Genomic DNA, 15,099 nt, shown 5'->3' with positions numbered 1-15,099 from the left:
ATAAAATAATTATATTATATTAGTTTCTAAAATATAGAAATTTGGAATATTATAAAAGTATTTAAATAATATAAAAAATCTAAAAAATCATATCGCATTAAAAAAATTTAATGATTTATATACGAAGTGAAAGAGAGGTAGTGGATGTATTTTATAAGTTATTATTCTAATGTTTTTTGTAAGAATATTAAATATTAGTTAAACAATATCATATATGTTATATTGTATTTAAATTAGTGCTTCAAAGCGTTCGAAGATTACTTCGAGTCTACTCGAATTCGATGGTATGTGCGTTAGATGTTCGAATATCTACATCGAATATTCGTACATTTTTAAATAAATACTAGAATGCCAAATACTAGAGAAAATGCTCAAAACTTCGAATAACTGAGATAATATTTAAAGCACTAATTAAAAATATGTATTTATAGAATTAAACGAAATGTTTTTTAAGAAAACCTTAGTAATTTAATTAGATATTGTTTTTTATTAACAATTATTTCATTTTTTTATATTATTCGCATAACCGTTAAAATTTAAATTTGTCGATGCAGTTTGTCCTAAAGGAAGCAAGGTTTATTTTGGCCTTATAAAGCAGAATTATTGTGATATATTAACTAAAAATTGTTTAAATTTTTCATGTAAGAGCTATAGGTTAATATTGATCGCCCTGATAGCACAATGCATTCATTAGTTCTGTTATGATACACGGGAATTAAATTCTACTAAGGTCTGATATAAAAATACACCTTAAAAAAGATTTGTTGGTGTTGTTTCGGCTATAGAGCTTCAAGCACTCATTAGATTAGTAAAAAAAAACGCCTTCTAAAAAATGTAGGTAAGCTTAGTTCTATCTGGTGTCGCTAGGGACCAATTGCAATTGGTCTACGCATGGCTTAAAGCCAGCCAGATCGATTGATTTATATTCTTTTTCAGTTTTTTGCTTGTTCAATTTTCTTAACCATTTTAAGGAAATTAATGTTAAGTATATGATACTATTAGAATAAAAATTGAAAATTTGTGGATCAGTGCTGAACAATGATGTATAAAAATAAATATTTTATTAAAGCAAGAATTTAGACTAATTGAAAAATAATTATATTTTGCTTCAGTAGAATCTATTTTGTTTTACAAACTTGTTACGTTGTTAAAATTATTAGAATTATATCTATTGATTGATTATAATTTAAAAAAAAACATAACATATATAAAAACAACTAAATTAAAGTAACCGTATAAGCTGGTCTTATAATTCTATTATATTAATTTTCAATTAATTTATACATATTTGTGTTTTTTAAAATAAATATATTGCTAATTAAAGGTTGCTATATAAGTTTATATTCAAATATAATATTAACAGAGTTCTCACTAAAAGAAGAGAAAAACTGTATCATCAAAATCAATTGAAGTTGCAATTAAAATCTTCATATCTTTTTTAAATTAATTTTTTTTTATTAATTTTTTATAGTAAATATATTTTTGTTTTGTTAAAAATAATATCCTTTTTTTAATATTTAATCGTAATAACAACAACACATATATTTATTTGTTTCATAAACAAATCTATGTATACTAATTTCTGTTACAAACCTTGCTGCGAATCTTTAATATTATTAATATACCTTTTAATAATTTATATATATATAAATATATATATTTAAAACATAATTGTAAGCAAAATTGTTTATGAGGTATAAATTTAGTACTAATTTAGTTTAAAATTAAAGTTATTTTTTTTTTATATAATATAATATAATTTCATTTCTATAAAAGTATATTTTTATAATAATATACGAATTACTTAGTTGTTGTTCATAATTTTATATTTTTATTTTATTTCGTTGTGTATAAAAAAGATAATGAAATTAGTTGATGAAAATCATATATTTAAATATAAAATTTGAAAAAAAAAATTTTTTATTGTTTGAAATGAAATATGAAGAATAAATGTATTATTTTTAATAAAAGAAAAGATAGAAAGATTTTTGATAGAAAAGTACTTCGTAAGCTCTTTGATCTTGTAAGAGTCAGCGTCGATTATCACATCCGAATGAACTACAAGCTATACGGCCTTTATCATGATATTGATATAATTCAGCAAATTAACCGGCTTCGCTAGCTTCAGGAAAGATGTCTTTGAAAAGTTAATCGAAGAAAGAAGGCGCAGAGGTACACTGTCACGAGACTGGAGAAGGTGAGCACGCAGCAGAGGTGTCTGGAGCGAAGTTCTGCATTTGACCGAAACCCGTTAGCTGATTGTTATGGTCAATGCAGTAAGATAGAGACTTTTTGCGAGAAATATTAGATAAATACTTTATTATTTATTAAATTGCAATGAAAACACAATCTTAGTAAAGACATTAATTACGTGTAAAATGTTGACTTATGTCCAATGTTATGCCACGAAAGAACAAAGAATATTGCAGAATTGTTACCTCCACAAGAGTTGGTACTATCATGTTATCACGTTATATCTCTCATGTTAACTATTAACTAACTATCTTGGTAAAGAGCTAAAGAAAATTTTTTGTATAACTCTCTGGCTCCCTACGGAAAAAGTATTAAATTTGGAGAAGGTTTATAATAAAAACTATTATAATAAATTTTTCAATTTTTTTATATATGCGTATAAATAATGTCTACAATATATGTAACATATATAGTCGTTGCGGATTTTTTATTCACATAAAATGATGAAATCGGTAAATGTAATACTGCTTTTTAATATAAATCTTATATTGTTATTAAAATAATTGTTATAAGTAACTCCAATTACTTTCAGTTTGTTTTTAAAACAAAAAAATTATCAATTATGTGGCAGCATTCTAATTTTTTTATACCGCTAACTGTACTAAATTCGAACAACGCAACTCAATAGAAAGAGACAAAACAATACTTAACATAATTATATTAATAGCAATATTTAAATAATTAATTAAGTAAATCACAATTTCACAATTGCTTTAGTTTTAGGGAATTGAAACAAAAGTTATAAATATTAAATAGCTGGTTTAATTGATTTTATAACTAAAATATTTCAAAATAAATTTTTTATTAAAGAAAGAGACAACAAGTTATGATGATGGCTGCTAAGCACATAATTCGAACATAAAACTGAAACACCGCAAAGGTGCATTTGCGCGTGTGTATAAGTTTTAAAAATAATTCATATATCAACAGAGACCAATATAATTGCTAATAAATAATGTTATCGTGTTAAGAATTGAGTTATATATCAAAAAAAATATTTCTAAATTATGTTTATAATTAATTTTATATTTTTCCTTTGTTATTTCTATATTTTTGAACAAATACAAGATTTTATTTTAATGTAAATTATATTATAATAATTATTAATGTTTTTTAATCTCTTAATAACAAGTCTAATGCCAATGTAATTTCTTTTGGTAGGGACCAGGGATTATGTGCCTACCAATTTGTTTTCCATTCAATAATATTGGGGATTCCAATATTCGAACAATATAATTCTAACCACTACAACTTATAGAATATTTGATGAATTCATTATTGCAATTGGATTCCTTTTTAATGTTAATAGATTTACGTTATTAATACAGCTTTATGGTGTCACATCATGAAACAAATATATCATCCATTTGGATTGTTAGCTTTCGTTGGTGGAAAAATATAACTAGCTTTGTTCAAAAGTAATAATATTAGCAACAAATTCGTGGCTGAATATTTTGTCCTCACTGCTGTAATCATATCCTTAAATTGTAATTTTTTACCTTTGAAGTCTTACAAAACCTAACCCTTGCCTTGGTGTCTCTACTCCAACCATGACACTGAATATTTTTTAAATGGCCGGTATAGGCAACATAAAGACAACTTTATAATGGAGAAGAGGTACTCAGACTTTCGTTTATTATTCGGACAAAAAGGATTGACTTTTGCAAATAGTTATGACTTAACTGAACTCGGATTAATATGATCTTTTTCATAGCTAAATGATATTATTCAATCTTTCTCTTTTGAATTAGTGCCCTATCCGAAATTTCGCAACACATTGGAACCAGTTGACCCCTAGTTACTTCTTATTCATACATAAACCTAGCATGCATTATTTATGAACGTGATCGCATCTACATTCTTCTACCCTATTAAGTGCCATTAAATGAGATGGAGAGTATTTAAAGAAGAAATTTGATTTTTAATTTTCTTCCAGCAGAAGAATATAATTAATCAAAATCTTTTTAAAAATTTTTTACAAATTTTTTGTTTACTTTAGCCATCTATATCTTTCAATAATCCCTGGTATTACTATACTATTAAAAGTTTTATATAATCTAATTATTTTTACAATTTTTAATATGTATACTAATATGTAAACTATATATACAATTTGTTTTTAATAATTATATATATATATAATAATTTATTATGCAAATGTAACATTAATAATTAATTATAAACATATCATGAATTATGTATTTAAATATTCAATAATAATATTTAATTTAAATGCATCATTTTCTAATTACAAAAAAGTAGTAAATGCTTATTCGAAATCGCGGCAAACCTCCATATAGTATATAACAGTGTAGTATTCGAAGTCGAAAGCCTAATTTTTTTGCCTGACAACAAATTGCTTGCTTATAACCTTCATTTCGACTACTGCCAAGTACGAAAGTGGTTGTGTTTTCTAAACGTGAAATAAATCTGTGGAATCATTTTATTTTTTAAACACTTTTTAATACTAACGTTGTAAATTTTCGTTTAAAACAAGTCATTTATTGAACAATTATCGAAGAATACTAATATATTGCATACAATATACTGTTAAAGAATATACTGTTAAATTAAAATGGCCGACAATAGCAATATTAGTAAATTTGATGTTAAACTACAAGCTTTGATTTTAAGAAACCCCCATCAGTGTCCACTATGTCAATTATATTATCATCGCAAAAACGTAAGTACTGTAAATATTTTTAATTCATTATTTATGAAAAGTTATTCTATTCCTTTGCGCAATAGTAAAATGCGCAAATATAAGTACACAAAATGGCGGTACCGTTAGCTACGCAGCTAAATAGCGGTTGTAGGTACAGCATTGCCAGACATTGACTGTAGACATGTTTTATTGCAATATAATTATAGTTAAATATAGCTTAATTGTTATACAAAAGAATTTTATATATATTACTAAAAACTTATTTTATTTATATTAATAATTTAAACTCTATAATTTGATAGTGTAAAATAAAGTTTTTTTTTTAAAATGAGGTTAGGTTGAAATTTCTATGGAAATTATAATTCTATACGTAGTCGTAGGGAGCGTCCAGAATATATTGAATCAAGATTTCTTAATTGGTGTGTCGTTTTATTTTTAATATAGATCGAAATAGAAATTCTAAAATAAAGAAATAATATTTTTAAATAAAAAAAAATAAATAAATTGTAAAATTATAGTTTTATTAATATATAAAAATTATATAATTACACACATATATTAATTTCATTTAGTTAATACTGTGCTGTTATCTTTCTTAAAAAAAATATTAATAATAATATTAATGATTAATTTTAAAATAGCATAAAATCCAATAATGGCATAAAATAATTAATTAAAATGTTAATTATTTTTCTTTCTATTCAAACAAAAAAAAAGCACCACAGAATATAATCCAAAATTGTTTTTTTATGTAGATCTTTATATTTAACTATTTTATCTATATCTATATAATATTAATTAAAATATAAGACATAATACTGACTTAGATGAATCTAGCTCGCTAGGTATAAAGCCTATATGTTCACATCGCTCTCCCCTGATTACTGAAATGAAGCTTGGAATGGTGGTTTTAGTGAATTCAAGTCTTACAGACGTGGTACTAATATTTGTAGTAATATTATTTCTTAAATTTTTTAATTGTTCAGTAATTTTAAACAAGGAGTACTCCACGATTCTTGAGTTTATTCTATACTTGGCATAACTTTAAAATATATTCGAGTCTACTAATGTTTCAATATATTTATCTATCTATCTACCTTTGTTAGAGAAAAATACATTTTTGAACTATTTGAAATTTATATTATATCATACCTTTTGGCAGGATATGCAGAGATGTGGTCATGAATTTTCATTCTTCACCTGTATCATCTTATTTCCATATGATAGTCATTCTCCTAGTAACTGTTGCCATCGCAAGAACTTAACGTTAAGCTTTAATTCTTGTATAGTCTAATAAAACATGAAAGTTTTATATCTTATTTCTGATTTTTCACCACGTAAACTGTATTTTTTATATTAATAGATAATAAATTCTATTTAACTTAATTATTCACACATTAATAAACCTATTTTGTACTTACTATAAGATACTTTAGAACATTTTGTTGGGAACTTGCAAGTGTGGAATTGTTGAAAGTCTTCAAGAAGAGATGGGGACCTAAATCGGGGCTTGTAGCATGATTTAGCGTAAATACTATCATACCATATTATAAAACTCATATCTTCTTTCTGTACAGACACCCTTTTAGTGACTGTTATCATCTTTAAGTCAAAATATTTTCTTGGAAACGTGTACGTATATATCTTTTAAAAGAGAAAGGGACCTAAGTATAATATCGTGACAAATTATAGAATTCATATCTTGTATCTGTACAGATATTTGAGTCTAACCTCGTAGTAACTGTTTCGATCTTTAAGTCGAAACATTTCGTTGGAAATGTGTGCGTTTATAAGTGTCTTCTAAAAGCGAAAGATATCTAAATCGAGACTTGTAGCATATTCTCAAATAATATTTCAGTAACATATTATAGCATTACTCTCCTTTTTGTACAAATATTTAAGTCTACCCTTCTAGTAACTATTTCTATCTCTAACTCAAAACATTCTCTTGTAGAGGTGTCAGTGTGGCATGTGTTCAGGAATAGAGAGAGACCTAAGTCAAGACTTGTAGCATAATTTAGTTTAAATATTAGCGTGACTTATTGTAGTATTACTCTTAATTCTGTACACAATATTGAGTCTACCCAATCAGTGACTGTTTCTATCTTTAGGTCAAAACACTTCCTTGGAAATGTGTACGTATATAAGTCAGAACTTATAGCACGATCAACACTGTTATTTTCGTAACAGTTTACCCTGTTATTGTTATACCCTGTTATTCTGTCCTTTTAGACTTTGACTTTTTGTAGCTGTCTGTGTAATAAGCCATTATTAATGTAGCTTTGGTATGATAACTTAAGTTATATTTTTGAAGAAACGAAATTACTTTCCGGACAACCTAATAACATATTATAATATTGAAATTTTACATAATAAATAATATATACTAATATATTAATTTATACAAACCTTTAGGCCCTCATCGAACATATAGATTTATGCTCAAGCGTTAATGATTATAAGAATCGTGAAGAGATTTATACGAAAAATATCATAGCACTTGAAGAGGAAGCTAAAAGTATGGCTAGTAAAGGTCTTTGTTATTGTTGTGCTGAAACGCTGAATTTGCAACATGTAAGTGTATAAAATAATATGTTATTTATATATATATTTGCCACTTATAACTTATTTATTATATCTACTCTTACATCCATTACTTAAACGTCCACAGAAAGGTATAATTCCTTGTAATCTATGTAAAAAATGCTTCTATACACGCGCTGGATTTGAGCGCCATGTCTTCACATCGCATTTTACAGACGATACATTTTTATGCGAAATATGTGGGGATCACCTACGGTCAAAAGTTTTTTTTAAACTGCACTTGGATCAGCATAAGATATTAGGCACGGCACACGTATGTGAATATTGTAAACAACAGTTTGTACGAGTCAACCATTTCCAACGACACATCACTTATTCCCAATGTGCCATACGACATGGTCACTTTAAATGCATAAAGTGCCAGACATCATTTACTGATCTAAACAGTTTAAAGCTGCATAAAAAGGAGCATACGGATAACCAAGCCAAACAGACTAAGTTTGTGTGTAGGTACTGTGAGAGAACATGTCCTAATAAGTTTACACTTAAGTAAGTTAACAAAATTCATTTGTTTAAATTTAAGTTAAAATTTAATTATAATTATTTAAGAATACATGAAAGGATCCACACAAAGGAGCTACCTTTTGTTTGCGATACGTGTTCGAAATCCTTTAAGTCGCTTCGTGAAGTAAAAGTACATAGACGTTATCATACCGGAGAAAAACCCTATGAATGCCCAAGTGTAAGTATTGAAAATACATTTCGTGAAAATATGCTTAATAATAAACTTTTTTAATGAATTTCTTTTAAAAGTGTCTAAAATGTTTCACAACAAAGGAAGTACTCAACCGACATAAAAAGGTACATACCAATGATCGCAAATATGTGTGTAATATGTGCGAGAAATCCTTCATACAGCACGTCCATCTCAAATTGCATGCCAAGCAACATGATGGTCCACATAAGTGTCAGATTTGCTCGGCTACATTTAAATTTTATACAACGTAAGTAAATAATAATTTCAAAATAAATTATTTATATACCTATTGGGGTAGATAACAGGTAAAAAAAGATTAGGGAGCCCATTGGCGCTAAAGTGAAATAATAAGGGCGCTATATACTGGTGTGACAAATAAGCGGGCCCTTGATATAATACACCGACAAATATGGTTCACAGTAAAGATCAGTCCGGTGAATATTTTTACATATACTTTTTCTAAAGTATAGCAATACAAGAGAACTAGCGAAAAGAGAGATACAGGAGAACTAGCGTCTCTAGAGAACTAGGTTCTACCTAAATACATCTATGTATTAACAAATAGTGAATATTTATGGTAAAGGAATTGTCTTAGTATATTTATAGTTATAGTGTCTTAGTATTTATATTATAGTTATATTATAAAAATTTAAATTGCTTATTTTTTTACATTTTCAGTTTCACAAAACATTTAAAAAGTCATAACAGTACTGTAGAATGAAACACTTAAGTGGCAGTAAACTGTATTATAACAATCACATCATCACCTTAGTTTTAACATCTATTAAAACAATCACGTCATCACTTTAGTTTCAACATCTATAGTAACACTTCATTGTATATATTGTAAATATTGTAATTTTGCATGTAAATATTGTGTTTGCCTTAATTACTACACTTTTTTTAGTAGTGTATGCATGTTCTCATTGGTTTAAAGTTAGTTTTAGATACTCTAATTACTATCATTCATTACTTACTAATGCAATTACTGTAGTTAAGTACTAGATTACTGTAACTTACTTCATTGTTTAAAGTAGCTTTATATATATTCCCATTAGTTTTAATTTAGTTTGAAATAACAACTACTTTTAGTCATTAATTACTATCATTCATTACTTACTAATACAGTTACTATAATTAAGTACTACATTACTTTAAATTACTACATTGTTTAAAGTAGCTTTTATATATATTCCCATTAGTTTTAAGTTAGTTTGAGATAATAACTACTTTAAGTCATTACTTACTAAGACAATTACTTAAATTAATTACTTTCAAATGCATTAAATGTTTCGTATAATCAACAAAAGAATTAATTCTTATATAGTTAATAGTTATAATATAGCTATTAACTATACATATTTAATTAAAATTCAATTTTTATTAATTTAAATTAATTTAAATGATATACATTTTGTATATAAAATTAATTCATTTCCTTAGTCAATAGGTTGAAGTGAAATAAAATTGTAATTTATATCAAATAAGTTTCAAGCATAATTTTATTTTATATTTAGCATTTTTAATTTAGAATAAATACTTTCTTTTATAAGTTTTTTTAGTGATTTATTACGGGAATAAAATTTAATAATTGAATTATATATACCTATAATTGGCTTTCACTATATAGTGTCAGAAGTTGCAATTAGCAATTAAAAATAATTAAGAATAATAATTTTTAATTATTTTTTAATAAACTAAAAATAAATGTGATGAATATGTAAAAAAAATAATAATAATGAAATAAATTTAATTAAATATAATACTTTACAAAATTATTATTTAGTTATTAATTTTGCAGCATTAATATATATTTTGTATAAATATTAAATTATTTGCTTATATATAGTCGATAACTAAAGTAAATATTTTAATGAGTTTTAACTAGTTAAATTATTAAATTGAGTAACTAGTTAAATTGTTTTTTAGTTATAAATATAATTACGTTAATTAATTACTTGAGAAAATATGGCAGGCTCGCCTATAACGTTATGTTTCATACTTTATTTGTATGAATAATGGCAGATGAATTTAGATATTTGTACCATTCATATCTATGATGAATAGGCTAGTTCTTATTATTTAAAAGTGATACTGTAAGTACCTATAAGTGTTCCAATCCTCCGTTTATGTTGTAAAATTAATATTAGTTTCATCTAACATATTAGATCTAATATGAATCTAATATATTAATATTAAAATATATTAAACTAATATATTAATATATTATATATTAGAAAGAATTAACTTTCTTATATAGTTAATTGTTATAATATAGCTATACACTATACATAGTTAATTTAAATTCAATTTTCATTAATTCAAATTAATTTAATCTAATATAATATATTAGATTTATATTAGATCTAATATAAAATTTCTATAATCAAAATTTATTTAACTTAACTTATATTTAAAATAAATGCATAAACATAAATTACATTAATGTACTCAGCTTTTAATACATTAATTAATATTTAAGATTTAAATAATATATTTTATTTAATTTTTAATAGATCCTTAGCTAAAAGGTGAAATTAAAAAATAAATAAATAAAAAATCAGCTTATAAAATAAGCTTATTAATGTAATTAACTTTTTAATGTTACTATGTTCTTATTTATAAATATTAATATTAATTATAATTTATTAGTATTATTTATCTTTATTTAACATATATATACTACAATTTAATGCATAGTTAAAAAACGTAAAAAAAATAATTTAAATAATAATTATTACAAATTAATTATATCGTAACTTCAAATTATATCGTAACTAATTTAACTAATTGGGAATATATATATATATATATACATCGTTACATTTAAGATTTAAATATTTTGAGATTTTATATAATAATGATGTAAACCACAACATAATATATTAAATAATAATGTATAAATCATATATGATTAAAATTTAAGTGAAATGAATATCACTAACAATTGTTTATATCATAAAGCTTTATTATTTCAAAATGTTTAAATTGTTTTTTATATAAATTAGAAATAAAACTTTTAGAATAATAATTGTTTGTAATATTTTTACATTCTTGTTTTTCATAAAAATGTATCATTTATAATGTAATATATAGAATAAAATTTCATTATAGTAATATTTCTACACTGTTTTATGTACATTTTCCTTATTAAAATTTATTATTTACAACGCATCAACAATTATGTACAATGTTTATTATATAATATATAGATTGAAGTAATATTTGAACACTACTTTATATATAATTTATTCATAGAAGAATGTCCAAAATATTGTCAATCGTAAATACTGTAAATTGATATTGATAAATTTTGTTATAACTCTCCTTTACATATTATATATGTATATATATTTTATATTATTAGACTGGAGAAATAAAAATATATTGTTTAAAATATATACTCTATATTATTAAATTATCTCCATTAATTTTATAGATTTTTATAATTAATTTTAAGATTAATACATTTGGTGCTGCATTTCATCACTGCCAGGATCGTCATATGATGCAAAATATGGTGTGTTCTCAAATAAACAGCAATAAGTGGATAAATCTAGTAAGAAAACAGTCTAAGATACCTGATAACTAATATACCAGAAGTCTGGTTAGGTTAAAATTGCAGCCTTATGAACCAAAGCTACTTTGTCCCAAATGATCACCTGTCAAACTAGTGGCTTAAGTTGCTCGTGTCGTTGAAAACACATTTCTCGCTATCTAATGAGCAAGTTTTGAAAAAAGAAAACATGAGCAAGTATAGATATCCGACGAAACTTATTTGAATTTCCGTGTTCAGAAAGCACTTATGTATATTATTCGGGTACCTTTTACTTTTCATTATTAATTTATTATTCATTTATTAAAAGAAACATTTACTTTTTGTAATACAAATATGTTTACTATTATTTTATTGTTAAAAAAATAAATATATACATATTTTTATAATGAAATTTTGTTTGATTATTAGTAATTTTGATTTATTCAGAAACGTTGTTTTATTCAGAATAGGAATTAACTCTTTGATTTTATTAATATTTATTAAAGTAACCAACTTTTTTCTAGTATATTTAATGAACACTCAAACTTTAACCAATTAGTAACCAAACGAAAAAAATAACTGTAATATACCCTTTTTTGAAATAAATATTCATTAGTGACATTAATTTAAATACAAAAATTTTTTAATAAAAATTAAAAAAATTAATTTAAATACATAGAAAATAATTTTAAATCTACCACAATGCTTCGGCATTTAGAATGACTTTACGTGTCATATTAAAGATACATACTTTAAATTTGTGCTATAAAATAACTTTGTACAAAAATCAGCCAATTTTAGTTAATATTTATTTTCTTTTCTTGTTAATAAAATTGTTAACATTTTTCGCTTTAAGTTTTTGTTCACATTTAAACTGTCAAATAAAACGTAGAGTTGCCAACTTATACAAACAACTTTCTGTAAAATAAATGTTCGTACAAAAAATACACGTATTCTATGGTTCTGACACATAAGACTTATACGTGTACTGTGCATGTAAAAATCTATGTGGTCATTTTAAAATAAATATTTTAATATTTGCATTTCTTTAATATATGGAATTTTTGTTTAATTTATAAGCACAAATTCTCGAAATAAATGCATATTAATTTTAAATTGATTTCAGCTATCAAATTAACATTCAATAGTATTCACATATTTAACACCTGCAAACATTTAATATATTACATACAAAACATAATATAATAGAATTAGTTTTTTAATTATTAAGTTAAAAAAGTAATCCAAATATATATATAAAAATAAAGTAAACTAATTCCACTTTTACAAATAAAATTAATATAGTCTGGCATATACCGCTTAAATTTTTTTTTGCATGACAATAAATCAAAATTTCGCATATTTATATATTAAATAAAATATAAAGGTATAATAAATAATTATAAAATAATTAAAATCATTAATTATTTGTCGGTATAAAATTTTTTTAATAAATAAACAATTATTGTGTACTTTTGGTGTACTACTCTGTACAGTACAAATAAAATTAATGAAAACAAAAGTTTGACGTTTTGCAATTTTGTTCGATTTGTCTTGTTTGGCAAATTTTAGTACAAAAGAAGCAAACACGTGCGTTCAATACAGCATTGTTGCAGTTGAATTGTTTTTTATTCTAATCAAATAAAAAACAGAAGTATTCAAAATGATATCGATACGAGAAAGGGTCTTGATGAAGAAAATAAAAAAGCGTGAACAAATGAAAAAAGAATTGGCTAAGAAAAAAGGGAAACCGCCAAATAATTTTGATTACATACAACAATCGGTGGATGCAGGTAACGTTCATATGTTCTTTAATAATCTTTCTAAAACATTTAAAAAATAATGTATATATAAATATATATTATAGATGAAGAGTGCAATCAAGATATATCGCCTATAAATAAATCAAAAAAAGGCAAAAAGCAATCGCAAATAGAAGTCGTGAACTCTGACTCGGAATTAGACTCCGATGAATCAAATCAAAATGGTAAGTTTTACAAATAAAAAAACTAAAATAAATCATTAACTAATGATGAGCCAAAGGCGAATTTGAGTTATCTAAAGCGAGTTAATGCTTAATACGATATTCTATGAAATTATGAGTGACTTAACTGAAGATATAGAATGATTTATAAATATAACTTGAATTATATTTTTCGTTAACGTAACTTTAATTTTAGGTGATAGCATAAATGAAGACAGTGAAATGTCTGATTCAGATGATGAACCACCTACAGCAGTTGTTAACAAAAAACCCAAACAAAATAATGTAGCACAAGTTGGGAAACAAAAAACCACAAATGATATAAAAGAATCAAATGAAGATGATGAAAAAAGTACACTTACTTTTGAAGAATTATTATCTCAACGTGATCCAAATGATCGTTCATTTGCTTCACTCAAAGGAATACTAACTGAAGCAACATTGAAGGCAATTTTAGATATGGGTTTTACTGATATGACTGAAATACAATCAAAGTCCTTGCCTCCTTTGTTAAGAGGTCGAGATTTAGTTGGTGCCGCACAAACTGGCTCCGGGAAAACATTAGCTTTTCTTATACCTGCTGTTGAGCTTATTTATAAATTGCGTTTTATGCCACGCAATGGCACAGGCGTTATTATAATTTCACCAACGCGTGAATTATCTATGCAAACATTTGGGGTGCTTAAAGAATTAATGGCACATCATCATCACACTTATGGTTTGGTAATGGGAGGTTCCAATCGTCATGTAGAAAGCGAAAAGCTTGGTAAAGGTGTTAACATTCTGGTTGCTACACCTGGTCGTTTATTGGATCATTTACAAAATTCTCCAAATTTTCTTTATAAAAATTTGCAATGCCTAATTATTGATGAAGTCGATCGTATCCTAGAAATAGGGTTTGAAGAAGAACTAAAACAAATTATTAATTTATTGCCAAGTAAGAATAATTACAATTATTTTATTTTAATGTGTTTATTCCATTATAATTAATATAATTAATTTAAATACTTAGAAAAACGTCAAACGATGCTGTTTTCTGCTACACAAACGGCACAAATTGATGCACTGTCCAGATTGGCTTTGAAGAAAGAACCAATATATGTTGGTGTTGATGATAATAAAGATGTGGCGACAGTTAGCGGCCTGGAGCAAGGTTATATTGTCTGCCCATCTGAGAAACGTCTGTTGGTGCTGTTTACTTTTCTGAAGAAGAATCGTAAGAAGAAGGTCATGGTCTTTTTCTCATCTTGCATGTCCGTTAAATATCATCATGAGTTATTTAATTACATTGATTTGCCAGTTACATCAATACATGTAAGTTTGTATAATAAATGCCTCTGGCTGGTACTAGCTTGATC

At 25.0% G+C, this 15,099-nt stretch overlaps 2 protein-coding genes across 6 annotated transcripts in view; both read left to right on the top strand.

The window, feature by feature from the left end:
- Window positions 1–4,750: 4,750 nt before the first annotated feature.
- Window positions 4,751–11,915, top strand: LOC119681534 (protein suppressor of hairy wing-like). 5 transcript variants are annotated; one of them, XR_005252524.1, is made up of 7 exons: window positions 4,751–4,936; window positions 7,334–7,492; window positions 7,590–8,011; window positions 8,072–8,204; window positions 8,276–8,466; window positions 11,680–11,778; window positions 11,823–11,915. XR_005252524.1 is itself a non-coding variant. In XM_038094760.1 (6 exons), the coding sequence occupies exons 1-6, from the start codon at window positions 4,829–4,831 to the stop codon at window positions 11,726–11,728; spliced, it is 1,026 nt and encodes a 341-aa protein (XP_037950688.1). In that variant the 5' UTR covers window positions 4,751–4,828; the 3' UTR covers window positions 11,729–11,915. The 5 variants fall into 5 exon arrangements, 4 of the variants coding, with proteins under 4 accessions (XP_037950688.1, XP_037950686.1, XP_037950689.1 ...); XM_038094760.1 differs by having other exon boundaries at window positions 11,716–11,915; XM_038094758.1 differs by having other exon boundaries at window positions 11,680–11,915.
- A 1,423-nt stretch (window positions 11,916–13,338) lies between these two features.
- Window positions 13,339–15,099, top strand: part of LOC119676305 (probable ATP-dependent RNA helicase pitchoune) — a 1,979-nt gene continuing 218 nt past the window's right edge. Inside the window, exons 1-4 of the mRNA XM_038087545.1 lie at window positions 13,339–13,550; window positions 13,625–13,744; window positions 13,938–14,678; window positions 14,754–15,055. Of these exons, the coding sequence (XP_037943473.1) occupies window positions 13,421–13,550; window positions 13,625–13,744; window positions 13,938–14,678; window positions 14,754–15,055 (1,293 nt within the window). The 5' untranslated portion in view covers window positions 13,339–13,420. The remainder of the gene's footprint in view (window positions 13,551–13,624; window positions 13,745–13,937; window positions 14,679–14,753; window positions 15,056–15,099) is intronic.

The sequence above is a fragment of the Teleopsis dalmanni genome, chromosome 2, assembly GCF_002237135.1.
Source record: "Teleopsis dalmanni isolate 2A chromosome 2, ASM223713v2, whole genome shotgun sequence".
NCBI lineage: Eukaryota > Metazoa > Arthropoda > Insecta > Diptera > Diopsidae > Teleopsis > Teleopsis dalmanni.
This window is presented reverse-complemented; position numbering and strand designations above follow the sequence as displayed.